Source organism: Nerophis ophidion, linkage group LG15 (genome assembly GCF_033978795.1).
Source record: "Nerophis ophidion isolate RoL-2023_Sa linkage group LG15, RoL_Noph_v1.0, whole genome shotgun sequence".
Lineage (NCBI taxonomy): Eukaryota > Metazoa > Chordata > Actinopteri > Syngnathiformes > Syngnathidae > Nerophis > Nerophis ophidion.
This window is the reverse complement of record NC_084625.1, coordinates 8,291,781-8,316,475: the sequence shown is the minus strand read 5'-3', so window position 1 is coordinate 8,316,475 and position 24,695 is coordinate 8,291,781. Positions and strand designations below refer to the sequence as shown.

General features: G+C 40.7%; 1 protein-coding gene across 5 annotated transcripts in view; it reads right to left on the bottom strand.

Annotated features, from left to right (window-relative positions):
* The window catches only part of LOC133569204 (aspartyl/asparaginyl beta-hydroxylase-like), a 76,310-nt gene extending 53,018 nt beyond the window's left edge, over positions 1–23,292 (bottom strand). Inside the window, exons 1-5 of one of the 5 annotated variants that reach the window (XM_061921425.1) lie at positions 22,941–23,292; positions 22,817–22,870; positions 15,811–15,984; positions 10,094–10,138; positions 9,760–9,828 (exon numbers count right to left, since the gene is read on the bottom strand). In XM_061921425.1, the coding sequence (XP_061777409.1) occupies positions 9,760–9,828; positions 10,094–10,138; positions 15,811–15,984; positions 22,817–22,870; positions 22,941–23,082 (484 nt within the window). In that variant the 5' untranslated portion in view covers positions 23,083–23,292. The remainder of the gene's footprint in view (positions 1–9,759; positions 9,829–10,093; positions 10,139–15,810; positions 15,985–22,816; positions 22,871–22,940) is intronic. The other 4 variants (XM_061921428.1, XM_061921426.1, XM_061921429.1 and 1 more) reach the window with 4 other exon arrangements.
* Positions 23,293–24,695: the final 1,403 nt, after the last annotated feature.

Sequence of the window (24,695 nt, the reverse complement as noted above, 5' to 3'; positions counted from 1 at the left end):
CCATTAACGCAACTTCTTGAACAGGTGCGGTAGAAAACGGATGGATGGATTAAAAATGCATGAAAATGTTTTATATTTTGAACGTCATTTTTAACACTGTAATTACAAGTGGAATTATTCATTACTTATTGTGTTAAGCAATGTTAGCTCAGATTTATCCGAGAGCCAGATGCAGTCATCAAATGAGCCACATCTGGCTCGCGAGCCATAGGTTCCCTACCCCTGTTTTAGGCCCTTCTTTAAAAACACACCTCAGTTTTTTATATGGCAAAACACAAAATATGCAACATTTTCCCCCAAAAAATATCTCAAAGAGGAATATTTAATGTGACGTAATTGAAGCCTTGAATAGGTCAATAATTCAAAACGACATTGATTTTGATTCATTATTATTTTTTAAAGAAAGAAACAGCCTGCATGGCAGCTTTGTGTTATTAAATTGCAACATTTTCTTGTTACATTTCACCTGTTTGCGCTTTTATACCACTTTTTATGTTTTTTAATTTTTTCAATTGTATTTTTAAAATGTGCCATGGGGCCGTTAAAGAATGACCCGCGGGCCCGAAATGGCCCCCGGGTCTCACTTTGGACACCCCTGGACTATAGACTATATACTAGAGACTATAAAAATGGGACCTCAGCATCAAGGGTTGGAATTGGGGGTTAAATCACCAAAAATGATTCCCGGGCGTGGCCACCGCTGCTGCCCACTGCTCCCCTCACCTCCCAGGGGGGTGATCAAGGGTGATGGGTCGAATGCAGGGAATAATTTTGCCACACCTAGTGTGTGTGTGACAATCATTGGTACTTTAACTTTAATGCAATTTATTAGTAGATTTTTTTTAAACTAAAATGGAAAATAATATATGGTAAGTTGCAATAATTTCACCTGAAAATTTCGTGTGTGTTACTGTAAATTGAAAAACAGTACTGCTGTTTTTATGGTAAAAAAAAAAAAAAATGGCAGCTCGGTTACCAGATTTTTACTGTAAAATTTACATTTCTTTTTTTTTACTGTAAATTTAAAAAAATGCAATTATACAGGAACATTTTGTCATGTGAGCTACCAGTTGGTTTGTTTGTTTTTTTTGTTTTTTACCGCAAATCAACAACTGTAGATTTTCAGTGTATTACTTTAAATGCCAAAAACGGCACCACATTTTATTACAGTAAAAAAAAATAAAAAAGGGGTAAATTTCCCGATTTTGCCATGATGTATATTGCTACTTTTACATTGCATGGTTTGATGGACAACCTGCTTTGAAATCATTATTATTAGTATTTTATTCTATTTAAAAAATGGTTTGAATGTTTGATAATACATTTTTGCATAATTAGACAATATTTACGTTAACATCCATCCATTTTCTACCGCTTATTCCCTTTTTTGGGGTCGCGGAGGGCGCTGGCGCCTATCTCAGCTACAATCGGGCGGAAGGCGGAGTACACCCTGGACAAGTCGCCATCTCATCGCAGGGCCAACACAGATAGACAGACAACATTCACACTCACATTCACACACTAGGGCCCATTTAGTGTTGCCAATCAACCTATCCCCAGGTGCATGTCTTTGGAGGTGGGAGGAAGCCGGAGTACCCGGAGGAAACCCACGCATTCACGGGGAGAACATGCAAAATCCACACAGAAAGATCCCGAGCCTGGATTTGAACCCAGGACTGCAGGACCTTCGTATTGTGAGGCAGACGCACTAACCCCTCTGCCACCGTGAAGCCCTACGTTAACATCATTTGCGATTACATGGAGTACATCTTTTTTTTTCTCCCAAAATAGAAAGAAATAATACATTTAGTATGAAAAGTTACAGTACTTTATTGATACATAATATTTCCAGGCTTTCGAGGGCTAAATAAAATCTTGAGTTTGACACTTGTGGGTTATTGCAACTGTCTATCGCTCAGTTCGCCTACACGGCACAGACCGCCGCCGCATTGTTGATTCGGAAGGCCTCCGGTAGAATTCATACAGTGTTGGCAACAAACTAGCGGGACTCTGATTGAATTAAAACAGGGGTCTCAAATTCACTTTACCTGGGGGCCACTGGACGCAGAGTCTGGGTGAGGCTGGGCCGCAAAAAAGATTAAAAAATAAATAAATAAATAAAGTTGCATACTCCTCAGCATGTCTAGTTGTATAATGACGTTTCAAATTGTATTCTTTGTGCACCGCAACTTTCTCTGTGCAAATAAGACACGTTGGGGTGCCCTTGTGCTCTACAAAGAAATATTGCATCTCCCACTTTTCCTGGAATTGTCTTTACTCATCACAAACCTCTCTCGACTCTGCAGGCTATGAAAAAGACATGTTTGGGGTTGTGGAATATATTTGTATTTAGCCGACGCAAGGAGAATAATGTTGTTTCCGCAATGTGTGTCGTTCCGCTTTTCCTCCCTACAGCAACACGGCGGTCGGTCGGGAAAGTACCAGAATAGCGAGCGCAAAACAATGACGGCTCCCTGAGTGTTATCCGGCGTCATATATAAGTATACAGTTGTGATGAAAATTATTCAACCCCCACACAATTTTGGTGTTTTAGCAAGTTGGTCATTTATTCCATATTTTGTTTATAGTCCATCCATCCATCCATCCATCATCTTCCGCTTATCCGAGGTCGGGTCGCGGGGACAGCAGCCTAAGCAGGGAAGCCCAGACTTCCCTCTCACCAGCCACTTCGTCTAGCTCTTCCCGGGGGATCCCGAGGCGTTCCCAGGCCAGCCGGGAGACATAGTCTTCCCAACGTGTCCTGGGTCTTCCCCGTGGCCTCCTACCGGCTGGACGTGCCCTAAACACCTCCCTAGGGAGGCGTTCAGGTGGCATCCTGACCAGATGCCCGAACCACCTCATCTGGCTCCTCTCGATGTGGAGGAGCAGCGGCTTTACTTTGAGTTCCTCCCGGATGACAGAGCTTCTCACCCTATCTCTAAGGGAGAGACCCACCACACGGCAGAGGAAACTCATTTGGGCCGCTTGTACCCGTGATCTTATCCTTTCGGTCATGACCCAAAGCTCATGACCATAGGTGAGGATGGGAACGTAGATCAATCGGTAAATTGAGAGCTTTGCCTTCCGGCTCAGCTCCTTCTTCCCCACAACGGATCGATACAATGTTCGCATTACTGAAGACGCCGCACCGATCCGCCACGACTATGTTTATATACAAAGAAATATTGCATCTCTATATTGCACCTCTCAATATTGCAAATATTGATATGACTATGTTTATAGTCATATAAACTCTAATGACTATGTTTATAATCATATAAACTCCCAGGCGCACCCCACTTCTGACTACCAGGCACAAGCAAAATTGACTCCAGTATATCAAAAAAACATTTGATATGTTTAGTCATATCAAATAAAGCTGCGTCAAATAGACAAATGCAACTTGAATTATATTTTGTAACATACCAAACAACTTAATATCTCATTGACAACATTTTTCAACCCCTTGAAGATCATAACTCTTAAGAACAGAATTTGAATAAGGTCTTTTCAATCAGGTGTTGAAAACACCTGTAGAACTGATTAGAACCATAACGAGCAACAATTAAACTGAGTGAAAAAGACTGCGACGCTCAGCTTCTTGTAGATGGTCAATGGTGTATTTGCAACATGGTGAAGTCCAGGGAGTGGTCAAAGAAGTCAAGAGAGGAGGTAATTTCTCTTCAATTTTGATCACAACTATATGTTGTGTTCATCGTGTGAGGCAATGCAAATTAAACAATAAAAAAAAACAAATGATGGTTTGAATTGGTCCAGGTTATCGGGGACTGTTATTACGGACGGACAGGTGTCGCGGTGAGAAAACTTTTGTCTCCATGGCAACGTCTCTGTCGCTTTCACTCATTTGCCGCTTTTCCGCTAACGCCAAGGGTAGGCAACCCAGAAGGTTGAAAGAGCCATTTTGGACCCAAATAACACAACGCTGTCAAGGGGTGGCATAGTTCGGTTGGTAGAGTGGCCGTGCCAGCAGCTTGAGGGTTGCAGGTTCGATTCCCGCTTGTGCCATCCTAGTCACTGCCGTTGTGTCCTTGGGCAAGACACTTTACCCACCTGCTACCAGTGCCACCCACACTGGTTTAAATGTAACTTAGATATTTGTCACTATTTAAAGCGCTTTGAGTCACTTGAGAAAAGCGCTATATAAATATAATTCACTTCACTTCATAAGAAAGGATATGGATATAAGAAAATAGCAACGACATTACACATTCCAAGAGACACAGTTGGGAGCATAATCGCAAGTTTAAAGCTAAACGCACAGTGGAAAGACTACCTGGGCGTGGTAGAAAGAGGATGCTATGTGCAACTGCTGTCCAGTATTTGAAGCGTACAGTGGTGAAAAACCCCCGGGTAACAGCTGAGGAACTACAACAGGACATTGCAGAGCGGGGACGCAGGTTTCGTCCCAGACAATAAGGCGTGCACTACGGGATGAAGGCCTCCATGCCAGAACTCCCAAGCGCACCCCACTTCTGACTACCAGGCACAAGTAAAAATGACTCCAGTATGGCAAAAATCATCTGGACAAACCCCAAAGGTTTTGGGAAACAGTTCTATGGAGTGATGAGACAAAACTGGAACTCTTTGGGCCTGTGAATGGAGGAGGAAAAATGAAGCTTACAAAGAGAAGAACACCTCGCCTACTGTAAAGCATGGTGGGGGGTCAATCATGCTCTAGGGTTGTTTCTCTGCCTCAGGTACCGGGAATCTCCAGCGCGTTCAAGGCATTATGAATTCTATTTCCTAGCAGGATATATTAGCTGCAAATGTCATGAAGTCAGTGACAAAGCTGAGGCTTGGGAGACGTTGGACCTTCCAACAGACAAGGATCCCAAGCAAAACACCAAATCAACATCAGAGTGGTTGCAGAAGAAGGGCTGGAAGACTCAGGAGTGGCCTTCACAGTTGCCAGACCTAAATCCTCTAGAAAAGCTGTGGTGGGACTTGAAGAAGGCAGTTGCAGCACGCAAGCCCAAGAATATGAATGAACTGGAGGCCTTTGCCCAAGAGGAATGGGCTAAAATAGCTGTAGATGCTTGCAAGAAGCTTGTGTCCGCTTATGTATCACCTTTGAAGGATGTCATTACTGCCAAAGGGTGTTCTACTAAGTACTAAAGATGCATGGAACTAGGGGGTTGAATCATTTTGTCAAAGAGATATTAAGAAAAATGTCCTTTTTTGGTATTTTGTAAAATACAGTGTTACAATTTAAGTTGTATTTGTCTATTTGACACATCTTTATTTGATATGACTACAAACAAAATACGGAATAAATGTCCAACTTGCTAAAACACCAGAATTGTGTAGGGGTTGAATAATTTTGATCACAACTATATGTAGTGTTCATCGTGTGAGGCAATGCAAATTAAACAATAAAAAAAAAACAAATGACGGTTTGAATTGGTCCAGGTTATCGGGGACTGTTATTACGTACGGACAGGTGTCGCGGTGAGCCTGCAGCCAGCCACGTATGAAAACCCTCGTCTCCATGGCAACGTCTCTGTCGCTTTCACACATTTGCCGCTTTTCCGCTAATGCAGGGGTAGGCAACCCAGAACGTTGAAAGAGCCATTTTGGACCCAAACAACACAACGCTGTCAAGCGCCATTCATATAAAACTTGCGGGCCGCACTAACAATAAACTTTCATATTAAGGTGGGGGCCGGGAAAAAAAACGCCTCGCAGGCCGCAATTGTCCCGCGTATGTGAGACTCCTGGATTAAAGCTTTACGGCAAAATCAGCAACACTGGAGCCTAATATGACGTGAAGAGAATATGATACGTTTATATATTTAAGAAAAGTGAATGCAAACCAAAAAGATATTTTATCAATTTATGATCATGATTTATGTCAGGGGTGTCCAAACTTTTTCCACAGAGGGCCGCACACGGAAAAATTTAAGCATGCGGAGGCCATTTTGATATTTTTCATTTTCAAACCATAACAAAATATATGGATTTTTTTTTTTTATCCCTAGGCTCCTGGGGAGCATAGAGGGTCTCAGTCATTAAAATGTTAAAAATAATTCAAATTATTATTATTTTTTATTTAATGCTTACAGTTAATCTCTATATCAACTTGAGGTTGATATAAAGTAAAACAAATAAGGTTTTATGCCTTTTCTTTCAAAGACAACTTTGTTTTTTATAGTAAAACTGAAATATGCAGTATTTAGATAGATAGATAGATAGATAGATAGATAGATAGATAGATAGATAGTACTTTATTGATTCCTTCAGGAGAGTTCCTTTATTTAGCAATTAAAGCCCTCAAAGATCAATAATGCAGGACACCATTGATTTTAATTATTTAATATTTTTGAGTAATCCCAGTGAAAAGTTAAATAAAATCCTACTAAATATATTTGAGATCCGAAAGGTTCCCCACTCATAAAGTGATGCATTTTTATTATTATTTTTTTTACTTTTAACACTTAAATTCCAAGATCAACTTCCGATATATCTGTCGATTTTAAGTTTGACCTATTATTTAGTTTGTTTTATGCTCTTTTCTCACAACTTTGATGTTTTTATATGGGCAAACACACAACATATGCAATATTTTTCCACATAAAACATTTTAAAGTGATAATTTTTAAGTAATAATTCCTTATAACATAGATTTTTTTTGTCCTTTTTTTTAGCAATGGAAAAAAAAGAAAAAGACAAAAGGAAAAAAAAACAACTGCCTGCATGGCAGCTTTGTGTCAACATTAAATCAATCATTGATTATTTATACAGCCCTAAATCACTAGTGTCTCAAAGGGCTGCACAAACCACAACGACAACACTGCCACTTTTTCTCATTAGATTTCACCTCATTCCACTTTTTTAAAATGTTTTTTTTTTTTTTTTTTGCAATACTATCAATTTTGCAATTTTTCCAGAATGTGTGGTGGGCCGGTAAATGATTAGCTGTGGGCCGTACTTTGGACACCCCTGATTTATGTAAAGTCAGCAGAAAAGGCCTTGTTGGTCCTGACGTGTGAATAGTGCGCAGGTTGACAACATATTCCCACAAAATATCGCTAGTCTCGCTCACACACACACTGACTTACATTAAGATGAACTTTACATATTTGATTAGTCATAAATAAATGAACAATTCCAGCCACAGTTTTTCTTAATATGGTTTTCTGTCCACCCAGCTTGACCCCGCCTCCATCCTGCTCGTCCTATTGGTTCTGCAGGTCCAATATGACCCCTTTGACTTCCACGTCCTCCTTGCGCATCCCAGCCTCCTTTTCCTCTTCTTCCCCGCCATCCTCCTCCTCCTCCTCCTCATCGTCGTCACCCCGCTCTACAGGTGAGCTCACTACGTCACACAGGAAGGTGAAGAAGCCGTACATCCAATCGGAACCTTCCTCCGCTAAAATATTCACAACCTCGCCAAGCGACTCCTCTCTCGCACTAGCGTCCCCATCTTTGGTCAGGCCTGACGAGAGCGAGAGGGGAGAGAGAGAAAGAGGGGAGAAAAGAAGACAAGGAAGGGTGGCGATGGCGAGGGCGGGGTGCAACTTAAAGAGAAGACATGATTTAAGGAAGAAATGATAGAAGGATGTCATCAAATGAAAGATGAAGATGCGGGAAAGAGAAAGAAAGTGAGTTAAAGTTGTCGCCAGCAGCCAACATCCCTTACTTGCTGTCTCACTTCCTATGCCCACTCGGCCACTAAGAAACAGATGCGGCCATTTTGGCTCTGACTTCCCTGCGAGTTCCATCAACTCTGGCATTGCTTATCTTTAGGTGAACTTGACCGAGACCATAATCGGGAGGTTCTACCACGAACACACGACTCAGCAGGTCTTCATGGCCCGTATGGACGCCGCCCGTGTGCTACTGCGTTACCGTAAACCACCTCAGTGCTCTCATGGATACGAGATTCAGTAAATATACTGTAATACAAACCCCGTTTCCATTTGAGTTGGGGAATTGTGTTAAAGGTAAATAAAAACAGAATACAATGATTTGCAAATCCTTTTCAACCCATATTCAATTGAATGCACTACAAAGACAAGATATTTGATGTTCGCACTCATAAACTTTGCAAATAATTATTAACTTAAAATTTCATGGCTGCAACACGTGCCAAAGTAGTTGGGAAAGGGCATGTTCACCACTGTGTTGCATCACCTTTTCTTTTAACGACACTCAATAAACGTTTGGGAACTGAGGAAACTAATTGTCGAAGCTTTGAAAGTGGAATTATTTCCCATTCCCCATACCGTCGCAGATGCTGGCTTTTGAACTTTGCGTTTATAACAGCCTGGATGGTTCGCATCCCCTTTGGTCCGGATGACACGATGTCGAATATTTACAAAAACAATTTAAAATGTGGACTCGTCAGACCACAGAACACTTTTTCACTTTGCATCAGTCCATCTTAAATGATCTCGGGCCCAGAGAAGCCTGCGGCGTTTCTGGATGTTGTTGAAAAATGGCTTCGCTTTGCATAGTAGAGCTTTCAGGGACGGCGTGGCGCAGTGGGGAGAGTGGCCGTGCGCAACCCGAGCGTCCCTGGTTCAATTCCCACCTAGTACTAACCTCGTCACGTCCGTTGTGTCCTGAGCAAGACACTTCACCCTTGCTCCTGATGGGTGCTGGTTGGCGCCTTGCATGGCAGCTCCCTCCGTCAGTGTGTGAATGTGTGTGTGAATGGGTGAATGTGGAAGTAGTGTCAAAGTGCTTTGAGTACCTTGAAGGTAGAAAAGCGCTATACAAGTACAACCCATTTATCATTTATTATCATTTATAACTTCAATCAATCAATCAATGTTTATTTATATAGCCCTAAATCACAAATGTCTCAAAGGACTGTACAAACCACTACGACTACGACATCCTCGGAAGAACCCACATAAGGGCAAGGAAAACTCACACCCAGTGGGCAAGGAGAACTCACGCCCAGTGGGACGCCAGTGACAATGATGACTATGAGAACCTTGGAGAGGACCAGTCATATGTGGGCAACCCCCCCACCCCCTAGGGGACCAAAAGCAATGGATGTCACACTTACAGATGTAGCTACGAACTGTATATAGTGACAGTGGTTTTCTGAAGTATTCCTGAGCCCATGTGGTGATATCCTTTAGAGATTGATGTCAGTTTTTGATACAGTGCCGTCTGAGGGATCGAAGGTCACGGTCATTCAATGTTGGTTTCCGGCCATGCCGCTTACGTGGAGTGATTTCTCCAGATTCTCTGAACCTTTTGATGATATTATAGACCGTAGATGTTGAAATCCCTAAATGTATTGCAATTTCATTTTGAGAAACGTTGTTCTTAAACTGTTTGACTATTTGCTCACGCAGTTGTGGACAAAGGGGTGTACCTCGCCCCATCCTTTCTTGCGAAAGACTGAGCATTTTTTGGGAAGGTGTTTTTATATCCAATCATGGCACCCACCTGTTCCCAATTAGCCTGCACACCTGTGGGATGTTCCAAATAAGTGTTTGATGAGCATTCCTCAACTTTATCAGTATTTATTGCCACCTTTCCCAACTTCTTTGTCACGTGTTGCTGGCATAAAATTCTAAAGTTAATGATTATTTGCAACAACAAAAAAATGTTTATCAGTTTGAACATCAAATATGTTGTCTTTGTAGCATATTCAACTGAATATGGGTTGAAAATGATTTGTAAATCATTGTATTCTGTTTATATTTACATCTAACACAATTTCCCAACTCATATGGAATCGGGGTTTATAAGATAATGATAGTAATAGAGGGGACTTGCCAAGCAGGACTTTGGCGTCTTCCACATCGAAGTCGCCATCTCCGTCTGTGTCGTAGGCCTTCAGCTTCCCTGAAGTGGAAGGAAGGACAACAATGATGGAGGTTACTAATTTATAAATATATTTGGACATCAAACGCCATCACAAGTTCTATACTATCATCACCAAGAGACAATCAAAATGAGTATAAAACAAGATTGGACACAATTTGGAGGAGTGGTGTTGACATTCAACCCGTCGAGCTGCACAGGATGGACGTATGAGTGGGAACAGGAAGTACCAAAATAAAGTCAACGGGATGTGAACATCTAAACTTTGACGTGTTTCCAACTTTACCTTGTAAAACTTGCGAGAAGTTCATACGAAACTCCTCGGCTCTGGCTGCGTGCGGAGACAACACAGAGAAGACAATGACAGACGTCTATTTTCCTTTCAGTCCTAAAAGTGTCCCACTGACGTCACGTCAATGGTGGTCACTCATCACAGCTTCAAGCAACAAACATGAGAGCAATACACGAATTTACCACTAGGGGGCTACACATTACAGCAGTATTTCTTGACTGTAAAGTTAAAGGCCTACTAAAATGATATTTTCTTATTTAAACGGGGATAGCAGGTCCATTCTATGTGTCATACTTGATCATTTTGCGATATTGACATATTTTTGTTGAAAGTATTTAGTAGACAAACATTGACGATAAAGTTCGCAACTTTTGGTCGCTAATAAAAAAGCCTTGCCTGTACCGGAAGTAGCAGACGATGTGCGCGTGACGTCACGGGTTGTGGAGCTCCTCACATCTGAACATTGTTTACAATCATGGCCACCAGCAGTGAGAGCGATTCGGACCGAGAAAGCGACGATTTCCCCATTAATTTGAGCGAGGATGAAAGATTCGGGGATGAGGAAAGTGAGAGTGAAGGACTTGAAAAAAAAAAAAAAACGAGGGCAGTGGGAGTGATTCAGATGTTATTAGACACATTTACTAGAATAATTCTGGAAAATCCCTTATCTGCTTATTGTGTTACTAGTGTTTTAGTGAGATTATATGGTCGTACCTGTACAACCTGAAGGTCGGCCCCACACCTTTCTTCAGCACCAGTCGACAGGTGATGGCGATACCCATCTCCGCCCTTTGCAAGGGACCCTCTTCGAAACACGATCTTTCGAAATGATCGCTGCATAATACGCTGTAATTTGTGTGTGTGGTCCAATCCAACCATGTTCGCTTGACATCTCTGTTCCATAGTAAAGCTTGACTGTCATCTTTCGGGAATGTAAACAATGAATTACATCGTGTTTGTGTTGCTGAAGGCGGGCGCAATACACCGCTTCCCACCTACAGCTTTCTTCTTTGACGGCTCCAATATTCATTGAACAAATTGCAAAAGATTCAGCAACACAGAGGTCTATAATACTGTGGAATTATGAGATGAAAACAGACGACTTATAGCTGGGAACGGTTCTGGAACAAAATGTCCTCTACAATGCGTGACGTCACACGCACGCATCATCATACCGCGACGTTTCAGCATGATACTTCCGCGCGAAATTTAAAATTGCAATTTAGTAAACTAAAAAGGCCGTACTGGCATGTGTTGCAATGTTAATATTTCATCATTGATATATAAACTATCAGACTGCGTGGTCGGTAGTAGTGGCTTTCAGTAGGCCTTTAAAGTTAAAGTACCAAAAATATGGCAATATCGCGAAATGATCAAGTATGACACATAGAATGGACCTGCTATCCCCGTTTAAATAAGAAAATCTCGTTTCAGTAGGCCTTTAATACATTGCAAGTTTACCTCGTAGCTTATATATTATGTATTCTACAAACTGGCTGACATAATTTATTTCTGGATGTTACAGAAAGTATGAGAATGTGTGAGCTGCTGCCTGCTCCTCGTATACAATAGTCTCATTTTTGTCATCCATCTCTGTTGCGCTTATTGAATAACGGAACATGAAACTCGTGCCGCTCCTTTAATGAAGTGAATTATATTTATATAGCGCTTTTCTCTAGTGACTCAAAGTGCATTTACATAGTGAAACCCGATATCTAAGTTAAATTTAAAGCAGTGTGGGTGGCACTGGGAGCAGGTGGGTAAAGTGCCTTGCCCAAGGACACAACGGCCATGACTAGGATCGAACCTGGAACCCTCAAGTTGCCGGCACGGCCACTCTACCAACCGAGCTATACCGCCGAGTGTTGCAGACAGAGGCTTGTCAAGCAAAAACAAACAAAGAGGGACCGGGAAGACGGCCCGACTGATTAATAACGTCAATGTATTTTTTGTCAAGTTATTTTTTAATCCCTTCCTATGCAGTATGTTTGGATAGAACTTATTTTTCTAATCAGCCTGACCTAAGTCTAAGGTTTATTATGTGTTAAATAAATAATATAATTTGTGATTAACACGTGCTTGCATATCATTCGGCAAGTTTGTAAATTGTAAGTAGGTTAGATATAATTATTGAGTGTTCATTTTTGAGTGGGTCCCTCTGTAGTGGAAAAGTTGGGCCCCAAGGTCAAAAAGACCCCTGCATTACAATACAGTGCATGTACAGTAGAGATGTCCGATAATATCGGACTGCCGATAATATCGGCCGATAAATGCTTTAAAATGTAATATCAGAAATCATCGGTATCGGTTTCAAAAAGTAAAATTTATGACTTTTTAAATCGCCTCTGTGTACACGGACGTAGGGAGAAGTACAGAACTTAAAGGCACTGCCTTTGCGTGCCGGCCCAATCACATAATATCTACGGCCTTACACACACACACAAGTGAATGCAAGTCATACTTGGTCACACTGAGGGTGGCCGTATAAACAACTTTAACACTGTTACAAATATGCGCCACACTGTGAACCCACACCAAACAAGAATGACAAACACATTTCGGGAGAACATCTGCACCGTAACACAAATGAAACACAATAGAACAAATACCCAGAACCCCTTGCAGTACTAACAATATACACCCCCCGCTACTCACTACCCCCACCCAACCCCGCCAACCTCAACCTCCTCATGCTCTCTCAGGGAGAGCATGTCCCAAATTCCAAGCTGCTGTTTTGAGGCATATTAAACAAAATAATGCACTTTGTGACTTCAATAATAAATATGGCAGTGTCATGTTGGCATTTTTTTTCCCATAACTTGAGTTTATTTATTTTTGGAAAACATTGTTATATTGTTTAATGCATCCAGCGGGGCATCACAACAAAATTAGGCATAATAACGTGTTAATTCCACGACTGTATATATCGATATCGGTTGATATCGGAATCAGTAATTAAGAGTTGGACAATATCGGCAAAAAATCCATTATCGGACATCTCTAATGTACAGTATGTATTATTTCTACACTGTCAGTTTTTTTCACTGTCACAAGAACATGACCTAGTTATTTTTTTTTCTCTTAACAGGAAGTTGACCATAGACCACAAGTAGCAATTGTCAGCGTGAGACTTTTACAGCCGCAAGGTGACAGCTTCCTGTGTGCATTGTCAGAGGTGTTCCACTATAACAGGGGTGTCCAAAGTGCGGCCCGGGGGCCATTTTTTAACGGCCCCACGGCACATTTTAAAAACACTATGGAAAAAAATGAAAAACATAAAAAGTGGTATAAAAGAGCAAACAAGTGAAATGTAACAAGAACATGTTGCAATGTTTACTCTAATAACACAAAGCTGCCATGCAGGCTGTTTCTCTCTTTAAAAAAAAAATAGTGAATCAAAATCGATTATGAATTATTGACCAATTCAAGGCTCCAATTACGTCACATTAAATATTCCACTTTGAGATATTTTTTGGGGCAAATGTTGGATATTTTGTGTTTGCCATATAAAAAACTGGGCTGTTTTTTTTTTTTTAAAGAATGGCCTAAAACGAACAAACAAAAAACATAAACAAAAAAAAAAAATTATAATTGACGGATGGATCCGAAGTTGACCTCGAGACCATTGTGTTAAAAGTAAACAGTAAAAAAAATATATATATGTATATATTTTTTAACACTTTAATGAGTAGGACCCTTTTGGATCAGTGTGTTTTGTTTTTAAGTGTCATTGCACAAAAAATAATACTGAATTAAAATCAATGGTGTTATTAGTTGTTGACCTTTTTCCAGTTCCAATTATTATATAATCTCAAACATTCTACTTCAAAATTTTATTGGGTGAAAATATTGCATAGTTTGTGTTTTTTTTCAATAAAAAAAACATGTTTTTTTTTTTTACAAAAAGAGCATACAACTTAAATCTTTAAAAACGTCATATTGACAGATAGACCTAATGTTGATCCAGAGCAGGGGTCACCAACCTTTTTGAAACCAAGAGCTACTTCTTGGGTAATGATTAATGCGAAGGGCTACCAGTTTGATACACACTTAAATAAATTGCCAGAAATAGCCAATTTGCTCAATTTACCTTTAATAAAAAAAAAATAATAATAAATATATATATATATATATATATATATATATATATATATATATAAATAAAAAATAGGTATTTCTGTCTGTCATTCCGTCGTACATTTTTTTTCCTTTTACGAAAGGTTTTTTGTAGAGAATAAATGATGAAATAAACACTTAATTGAACGGTTTAAAAGAGGGGAAAACAGGAAAAAAATGAAAATTAAATTTTGAAACATAGTTTATCTTCAATTTCGACTCTTTAAAATTCAAAATTCAACCGGAAAAAAAAAAAGAGAAAAACTAGCTAATTCTAATCTTTTAGAAAAAATTAAAAAAATAATTTATGGAACATCATTAGTAATTTTTCCTGATTAAGATTCATTTTAGAATTTTGATGACATGTTTTAAATAGGTTAAAATCCAATCTGCATTTTGTTAGAATATATAACAAATTGGACCAAGCTATATTTCTAACAAACACAAATCATTATTTCTTCCACATTTTTTCAAAACAAAAATTTTAAAAGAAATTCAAAAGACTTTGAAATAATATTTAAATTTGATTCTACAGATTTTCTAGATTTCCCAGAATAATTTTTTTTAATTTTAATCATAATAAGTTTGAAGAAATATTTCACAAATATTCTTCGTCGAAAAAACAGAAGCTAAAATGAAGAATTAACTTAAAATGTATTTATTATTCTTTACAATAAAAAGAAAATAATTGAACATTGATTTAAATTGTCAGGAAAGAAGAGGAAGGAATTTAAAAGGTAAAAAGGTATATGTGTTTAAAAATCCTAAAATTATTTTTAAGGTTGTATTTTTTCTCTAAAATTGTCTTTCTGAAAGTTATAAGAAGCAAAGTAAAATAATAAATAATTTATTTAAACAAGTGAAGACCAAGTCTTTCAAATATTTTCTTGGATTTTCAAATTCTATTTGAGTTTTGTCTCTCTTAGAATTAAAAATGTCGAGCAAAGCGAAACCAGCTTGCTAGTAAATAAATACAATTTAAAAAATAAGAGGCAGCTCACTGGTAAGTGCTGCTATTTGAGCTATTTTTAGAACAGGCCTGCGGGCTACTCATTTGGTCCTCACGGGCTACCTGGTGCCCGCGGGCACCGCGTTGGTGACCCCTGATCTAGAGATTTAAAACTTGAATAATAATACTGAATAATGACACATTTTTAACATTGTTTTACCAAAACCTTTGGGGTCCCCGGGATCAAGCCTGAGTGGAGGCCTAAATGTATGTTTATTATACATATATTGTATTGTTTTTTAAAATAAATAGCCACCGCTTGCTTTGATTATTCAGTGTGCGGCACGCAGTGGAAAAAGTTTGGACACCCCTGCACTATAGCTCGGTTGGTAGAGCGGCCGTGTCAGCAACTTGAGGGTTGCAGGTTCGATTCCCGCTTCCGCCATACTAGTCACTGCCGTTGTGTCCTTGGGCAAGACACTTTACCCACCTGCTCCCAGTGCCACCCACACTGGTTTAAAAATGTAACTTAGATATTGGGTTTCACTATGTAAAGCGCTTTGAGTCGCTAGAGAAAAGCGCTATATAAATATAATTCACTTCACTTCACTATAAGGACAGAACACACCAACATCTGCTAACTTACCGACGACGCTGTTGTAGTCGACCACATCAAAGTAGACGACGGCCACCGAGCTCCACACCCCCAACAGCGCCAGGACAACAAACCAGGTGAAGACGGAATACTTAGCTCCTCCCCCCGCATCTCCGCCGTGCGTCTTCTTCCCGTTCTTGCTTTCCGGCGGTGGCGGCTTTGACTCTAAAGGACGCCACACACAAACACACACACCACAAATAAGTTAAAAACACACTTGAAACATGCGACAGGGTGAATCTGCACACTTGAGGCGGGCATAAGAATTAACGGATTAATTTCTGTCTTGAAGTAATGTCCAGCGTGCAAACCGCCTTCTGCCCGAATGCAGCTGAGATAGGCTCCAGCACCCTCCACAACCCCAAAAAGGGACAAGCGGTAGAAAATGGATGGAAGCAATGAAGCAAAAATGGAGTGCCATACTTGGCTGCAACCAGCAGAGGCGCTGTTGATGAAGCCGCAACTAGTTTAATGTCTGAATGTGAATAAGTGCTGTCAAATGATTTACCAAACCCAAAACCAGTGAAGTTTGCATGTTGTATAATTCATTAATAAAAACAGAATACAATGATTTGCAAATCCTTTTCAACTTATATTCAATTGAATAAACTGCAAAGACCAGATATTTAATGTTCCAACTGAGAAACTAATTTATATTTTTTTGCAAATAATCATTAACTTACAATTTAATGGCAGCAACACATTGCAAAAAAGTTGTCACAGGGGTATTTTTACCACTGTGTTACATGGCCTTTCCCTTAAACAACACTCAGTAAATGTTTGGGAACTGAGGAGACCAAATTTTGAAGCCTTTCAGGTGGAACTATTTCCCATTCTTGCTTGATGTACAGCAGGGGTGCCCATTACGTCGATCGCGAGCTACCAGTCGACCGCGGGGGGTGTGTCAGTCGATCTCGAGCCAGGCTTTTAAAAAAAATAGACCTAAAAATTAGTGATCATCAATCTTCACCAAGACGTCACTTAAATGACATTCACGGTACCGGAGGGTCTTGTGAGATGACGCTGGCTGCTGCAAGATCATTATTATTAAAAAATGACCGAGAGGAAGGCGAGAAACACTTTTTATTTCAACAGACTCTCGCGCCGTACCTTCTGTCAAAACTCTAAAGGCCGACTGCACATTTCCTATCTTCACAATAAAAGCCCTGCTTCATGCTGCCTGCGCTAACTAAATACAGAGTCTCGGAAAACTGGCGTGCACAAGCGATCCCTCAGAAAGCTGGCGTGCACATCACTTGTGCACGCCAGCTTTCCGAGACTCTTATTTTGTTAGCGCAGGCAGCATGAAGCAGGGCTTTTATTGTGAAGATAGGAAATGTGCAATCGGCCTTTAGAGTTTTGACGGAAGGGACGGCGCGAAAGTCTGTTGAAATAAAAAGTGTTTCTCGCCTTCCTCTCTGTCATTTTTTCATAATAATGAACTGGCAGCAGCCAGCGTCATCTCACAAGACCCTCGGGTGCCGTGAATGTCAATCAAGCAAGCTACGGAATTTGCCGCCAATGTTTTTCTTGTAAAGTGTATGGAAGCTGGATGAATTAGATGCCAAAAACTAACCACTTTCATGTGGTATTGTACAGAAAGGACAACTTTTTTTCTCCTCCATTTGAAAATGTGGGCGTTATCATCATTACTGTCTGATTCCAATCAATGCAAGTCATCAGAATCAGGTAATACACCAACTTATATTCTTGTCTTCGTGAAAGAAAGACATCTATATGTGTTACACATGCTTGTATTATCATTAAACACATTTAACTTGTTTACAAAAATGTCTCTTTCATAAATAAATAAATATAAATAATATATAAAAATGAGGTAGATCCCCTTGAGTTGGTCAATTGAAAAGTAGCTCGCCTGCAGAAAAAGTGTGGGCACCCCTGATGTACAGCTTAAGTTGTTCAACAGTCCGGGGTCTCCGTTGTGGTATTTTAGGCTTCATATTGCGCCACACATTTTCAATGGGAGACAGGTCCAGACTACTCTTTGACTATTAAGTCACGCTGTTGTAACACGTGGCTTGGCTTTGTCTTGCTGAAATAAGCAGGGGCGTCCATGATAACGTTGCTTGGATGACAACATATGTTGCTCCAATACCTATGTACCTTTCAGCATTATTGGTGCCTTCACAGATGTGTAAGTTACCCATGCCTTGGGCACTAATACACCCCCATACCATCACAGATGCTGGCTTTTCAACTTTGCGCCTATAACAATTTGTATGGTTCTTTTCCTTTTTTTTTTCTGAGGACACGACATCCACGGTTTACAAAAACAATTTGAAATGTGGACTGGTCAGACCATAGAACACTTTACCACTTTGCGTCAGTCCATCTTAGATGACCTCGGGCGAAGTGAAGCCGGCAGGCGTTTCTGGGTGTTGTTGATAAATGGCTTTCGCTTTGCATAGTCGAGTTTTAACTTGCACTTACAGATGTAGCGACAAACTGTAGTTACTGATAGTTGTTTTCTGAAGTGTTCCCGAGCCCATGTGGTGATATCCTTTACACACTGATGTCACTTTTTTATGTGCAGCCATTTCTACAGATTCTCTGAACCTTTTGATGATATCACGTATCGTAGATGGTGAAATTTCTAAATTCCTTGCAATAGCTCGTTGGGAAATGTTGTTCTTAATGTCAGGTTCAAACACAGATGACATGTATTAAACAGGACAAAAAGCATAGAATCAAACGGAGACAGAATTCAATGTGGGTTAGCGAGGAGAAACATATACATCTGTACCCCTGTACAGTGTCATTAAGCTCTAACAGAAAAAGGTTCGGGTCTCCTCTTTTATTTGGATATTCCCTGTTTACATAACAACAGCTTTTTCTAAAGGAATGGGGGGTATGTAAACAGCTCTTGTTTTTGGTCACAATAACACAAAAAAAAGATGCCTTGGGCTTGGACTGGTCCTGGATCGAGCTTGGGCAGGTCTTGGATGACAATAGCTAACCCCTTCAGTCTCCTCCCGTCGTACACAGCGGAATTTTCCAAGCCTTTGACGTGGTGCAACAAAGACAGCTTTTGTCTGTTCACTGGGAACCCAGAGAACGGAAAGCTTTTTGATAATTTAAGTACAATTTTTCTGACACTTAAAACTGTTTGACAATTTGCTCATGCATTTGTTCAAAAAGCGGTGACCCTCGCCCCATCTTTGTTTGGGAATGACTGAGCATTTCATGGAAGCTGATTTTATGCCCAATCATGGCACCCACTTGTTCCTAATTAGCCTGTTCACATGTGGGATGTTCCAAATAAGTGTTTGATGAGCATTTCTCAACTTTTTTGCAACTTGTGCCAGCTTTTTTTAAACATGTTGCACGCATCAAATTCTAAATGAGCTTTTATTTGCAAAAAAAAAAAAGGTTTTCCAGTTCGAACTTTTAAGTATTTTGTCTTCGCAGTGCATTCAATTGAATATAGCTTGAAAAGGATATGTATTTTGTTTACGATTTACACAACGTGCAAAATTCACTGGTTTTGGGTTTTGTATGTCACTACCTGATCATTAACCTTATATAAAACCCACGCCGCTTTTCAGGTAACCATTCAATGTTAAGGTTAAAGAGCTCAAAATAAATTAATACAAAATATACATTATCAATGCAATATTTTTTGTGATTAATCGCATGAGTTTACAGTTTTTTGACAGCCGGAATATGAATATAACATAAGTGTAATAGTCTGGTGTGCCGTGGGAGATTATCTAGTTTCACCTATTTGGGTTACAAATATTTTTTGCAAACCAGTAATTATAGTCTGCAAATGATGTGTTGTTGTTGAGTGTCTGTACTGTCTAGAACTCGGCAGGGTAACCGTGTAATACTCTTCCATACCAGTAGGTGGCAGCCAGTAGCTAATAGTCGGAAACAGCGGGAGGCAGCGTGCAGGCAAAAAGGTGTCTAATGCTTAAACCAAAAATAGACAAAAGGTTAGTGCCCCTAAGAAAAGGCATTGCTGCTGACCCGCCTCCGCTTGGGATGGTTTCCTGCTGGCTCCGCTGTGAACGGGACTCTCGCTGCTGTGTTGGATCCGCTTTGGACTGGACTCTCGCGACTGTGTTGGATCCATTATGGATTGAACTTTCACAATATCATGTTGGACCCGCTCGACAATCCATTGCTTTCCTCCTCTCCAAGGTTCTCATAGTCATCACTGTCACCGACGTCACACTGGGTGTGAGTTTTCCTTGCCCTTATGTGGGCCTACCGAGGATGTCGTAGTGGTTTGTGCAGCCCTTTGAGACACTAGTGATTTAGGGCTATATAAGTAAACATTGATTGATGATTGATTGATTGAAGCTTAGGGAAGGCTATGCAGAACAACACTAAAACTGAACTGGCTACAAAGTAAACAAAAACAGATTGCTGGACGACAGCAAAGACTTACTGTGGAGCAAAGACGGCATCCACAATGTACATCCGAACATGACAATCAACAATGTCCCCACAAAGGATAAAAACAACAGAAAAATGTTTGACTGCTTAAACAAAGTAGATGCGGGAAATATTGCTCCAAGGAAGACATGGAACTACTACAGCAGGGTTCGGGAACCTTTTTGACTGAGAGAGCCATGAAAGCGAAATATTTAAAAATGTATTTCTGTGAGAGCGATATCATATTTTTTAACACAGAATACAACTAAATGCCTGCATTTTTTTTTTGTAAAACCAACATTTTTAGAGTATTGTAGGTCTCTTTTTATTTTTAATAATATTGTTATTCTGAAGCTAACCACAATTAAATAAAATACTTCTTACCATGAATGCGACTTCTTCAACATATTTTGACACTGGGATTACCAGCGTAATTAGGTTGGTAGGTAGGTATTGTTATTGCCCAAGTACAACAAAACTTTGTTGATTGACTGATGGATTTGATTAGACAAACAAAACGGTGTTTATGGTCACAGAACAGCTATGAGAAAAAACTCAAGAGCAAAGCATATATACGTATCACAACATACAACTCCAGACTTGCAACAGAGGGGAGGGAGTGGGGGCTACGGTGGCGGGCATCATCAGCATCACCCCTAAGGGATTCGCGTCGAGGGCGTTGGATAAATTATTCATTACTTATTGTGTTAAGCAATCTCAGCTAAGATTTATCTAAGAGCCAGATGCAGTCATCAAAAGAGCCACATCTGGCTCTAGAGCCATAGGTTCCCTACCCCTGTACTACAGGAAAATACCAAAAAGCAGGAAAAGCCACCAAAATAGGAGCGCTAGAGAAGAACCAAAACACTATACACAGAAAAAATGCAAACATGTCCAAATAAGTCAGGGTGTGATGTGACAGGTGGTGACAGTACACCGACTTTGACTCAAGAGCTATATTGATGCATGCTTGGTTATGGTTTAAAGTCATAGCCAACAAAACTACTTATTACTGTCAACTGAGTTTTGTTTTTTAAAGGGGAACTTTATCACCAGACCTATGTAAGCGTCAATATATACCTTGATGGTGCAGAAAAAAGACCATATATTTTTTTTAACCGATTTCCGAACTCTAAAAGGGTGAATTTTGGCGAATTAAACGCCTTTCTGTTTATCGGTCTTTTAGCGATGACGTCAGAATGTGACGTCGCTGAGGTATCACACCCGCCATTTTCATTTTCTACACATTACAAACACCGGGTCTCAGCTCTGTTATTTTCCGTTTTTTTGACTATTTTTTTGGAACCTTGGAGACATCATGCCTCGACGGTGTGTTGTCGGAGGGTGTAACAACACTAACAGGGAGGGATTCAAGTTGCACCACTGGCCCGAAGATGCGAACGTGTCTGCCGCCAGACCCCCATTGAATGTACCAAAGTGTCTCCACATTTTACCGGCGATGACAAACATGGCACAGAGATGTATGGATAACCTGCAGATGCATTTGCAACGATAGTCAACGAAATCACAAAGGTGAGTTTTGTTGATGTTGACTGCCAGCTAATCGATGCTAACATGCTACGCTAATCGATGCTAACATGCTATTTACCGGTGGTGCTGAAGCAGACATGGCACGGAGATGTATGGATAACCTGTAGATGCATTTGCAACTATATTACGTTTCCTTCCACCCACATTTAATGCGAAAAAAACACTTACCAATCGACGAATTTAAGTTGCTCCAGTGTCAAAAGATGCGAAAGTCCTGATCGTTTGGTCCGCACATTTTACCGGCGATGCTAACGCAGCTATTCGGCCATGCTATGGCTATAAATAGCGTCAATAGCTATTCGCTCAATAGCTTCAGTTTCTTCTTCAATACTTTCATACTCCAACCATCTGTTTCAATACATGCGTAATCTGTTGAATTGCTTAAGTCGCTGAAATCCGAGTTTGAATCCGAGCTAATGTCGCTATATCTTGCTGTGGTATTCCCATTGTTTGTTTACATTGGCAGCACTGTGTGACGTCACAGGGAAATGGATAGTGGTTTTGAAGACAGCGAAAATCAGGCACTTTAAAGCTTTATTTAGGGATATTCCGAGACCGGTAAAATTTTGAAAAAAAATTCAAAAAATACAAGCCACTGGGACCTGACTTTTATTGTTTTTAACCCTTTTGAAATTGTGATAATGTTCCCCTTTAAGGATTTCTGCTGGTGGTGTACCTCCGCATTTTTTCAAAGCAAAAAAGGTTGAAAAACACTGTAATAGTATAGCAATTTATTGATGGTAAATAGTCCCAATTAATGTCCCTCCCGAGGTGTGTTGCTCTGCAGGGTCAAGTAGTTGACACCTTTTATTAGTCCCAAACAGCAGAGGTCAACCTGACCCAGGAACAGATTTAAACAAAAGCCCGAGGGGGCGGGGCCAACAGCAGCTGTTCCCTCTGGAGCAGCTGAGAGCTTCAGACATCAAAAATCAAGTCGCAATCCTCTCAGGGAAACACACACACGGACATGCACAGGCCTGAAAAAGGTTAAAGGTCAAATCCCCCACACACCACAAGCCAAACCAAAGCGATGCACGCCACCTACCAGAGAGCAAACGGGGCTCCTGCGTGGAAGGGGCCTCCTCAACATCCGTACGTCCTATCAGAACCAAACCGAGTAACCCAGGGAGGAACAGCAAACAGGGGGTCGAAGTTCACACCGGTCCTACCTGTGGTCTGGATGCCATCCTGCTCCTCTTCAACAAGGGGATCCTCCTCCTGTTCCTTAGCGCTCACCTCCTCCTCAGTGGCGTGGAGCTCCTCCACGGGCACCGTAGGGGACGAGGTGCCATAGTGGCGGTACCGCTGCATGGACCAAACCAGTGAGACCAGTTCTCGATCACTGAACCACCATTAAAAGCAACACCTTGGCAGCATTAACAAATCCAAACACAAGATGATCCAAACAACTTAGGAGAACCTCAAGCAGGACGACAGCGGGCCAAAATGACCAGGACAGGCAAACAAGCTCCGCCTCCTTGCCTTTCGTTCACAGCAGAACCGCAAACAGACCAATTGTGAGTTCTGGAACCTGATCCTCACTATTCTTAGAGCTGACAAACGCTTAGTGTGTGTGGAGATGCCACTGGGGGACAAACCCAGGCCGCATACAACCTTGACTTGTGTGTGTGTGTGTGTGTGTGTGTGTGTGTGTGTGTGTGTGTGTGTGTGTGTGTGTGTGTGTGTGTGTGTGTGTGTTGTCCTCAGAAAGCACACATCAGCCAGTTGGGACACATTTCAAACAGGGCTAACATTAGCACGGTGCTTCAGTGTGTGAGCGTTTACCACAGGGGTGTCCAAAGTGTGGCCCAGGGGCCATTTTGGCAGACCCTAGCACAGGGGTCGGGAACCTTTTTGGCTGAGAGAGCCATGAAAGCCAAATATTTCTAAATGTATTTCCGTGAGAGCCATATCATATTTTTTAACACTGAATACAACTAAATGTGTGCATTTTTAAGTAAGACCAACATTTTTTGAGTATAATACGTCTCTTATTCTTTTTAATAACATTGTTATTCTGAAGCTAACCAATAATAAATCAAACGTCATGTCTGTTGATCATGTTTTTGTTTGGCCATGTGCTGTTTGTCTTTTGGACTCTTTAAGTTCCTGTTTTTTTCCACTCCCTTGTCTGGTTTCCCTGGTTACTCATTTTGTCCACCTGTCTCTGGTGGACAAAATGCCCGCTCACCTGCTTCCCGAGCACTAATTGGAGGCAGTGTTTAAGCTTGTCTTTGCCAGTCAGTCGCCCTGGCGTCAATGTGATCTTTTCTTGCTCTGTGCTGACTTGTTTCATGCCTTGCCATCGTTTCGTGCTTCATGCCATGCCAAGTAAGTTTTGTTTGATTTATGTTCATAGTCTGTTTATGCGTTAGCTTTCTTCCTTAGCCCAAGTTATGCCTCCGCTGTGAGCGATTTTTGTTTGTATCTTTTTTTAATTTAAATTAAGTCATGTTTTTACCTAAATGCCATGTCCCGAGTAGTCCGTCTGCCTTCCTGGGAGAACGACCTTGCAGCAAGCTGCGACCCCTTTAACTTCTTACCATTAATGCGACTTCTTGAACAGGTGCGGTAGGAAACGGATGGATGGATTTAAATGCATGAAAATGTTTTATATTTTCAACGTTATGTTTAGCACTGTGAATTCCAGCGGAATTATTCATAAATATCGTGTTAAGCAATGTCAGCTAAGATTTATCTAAGAGCCAGATGCAGTCATCAAAAGAGCCACATCTGGCTCTAGAGCCATAGGTTCCCTACCCCTGCCTTAGCACAATCATTACTAGAGCTTTACGATAATATCGGACTGCCGATATTATCGGCCGATAAGTGCTTTAAAATGTAATATCGGAAAATATCGGAATCGGTTTAAAAATTATCAGTATCGGTTTCAAAAAGTAAACTTTATGACTTTTTAAAAACGC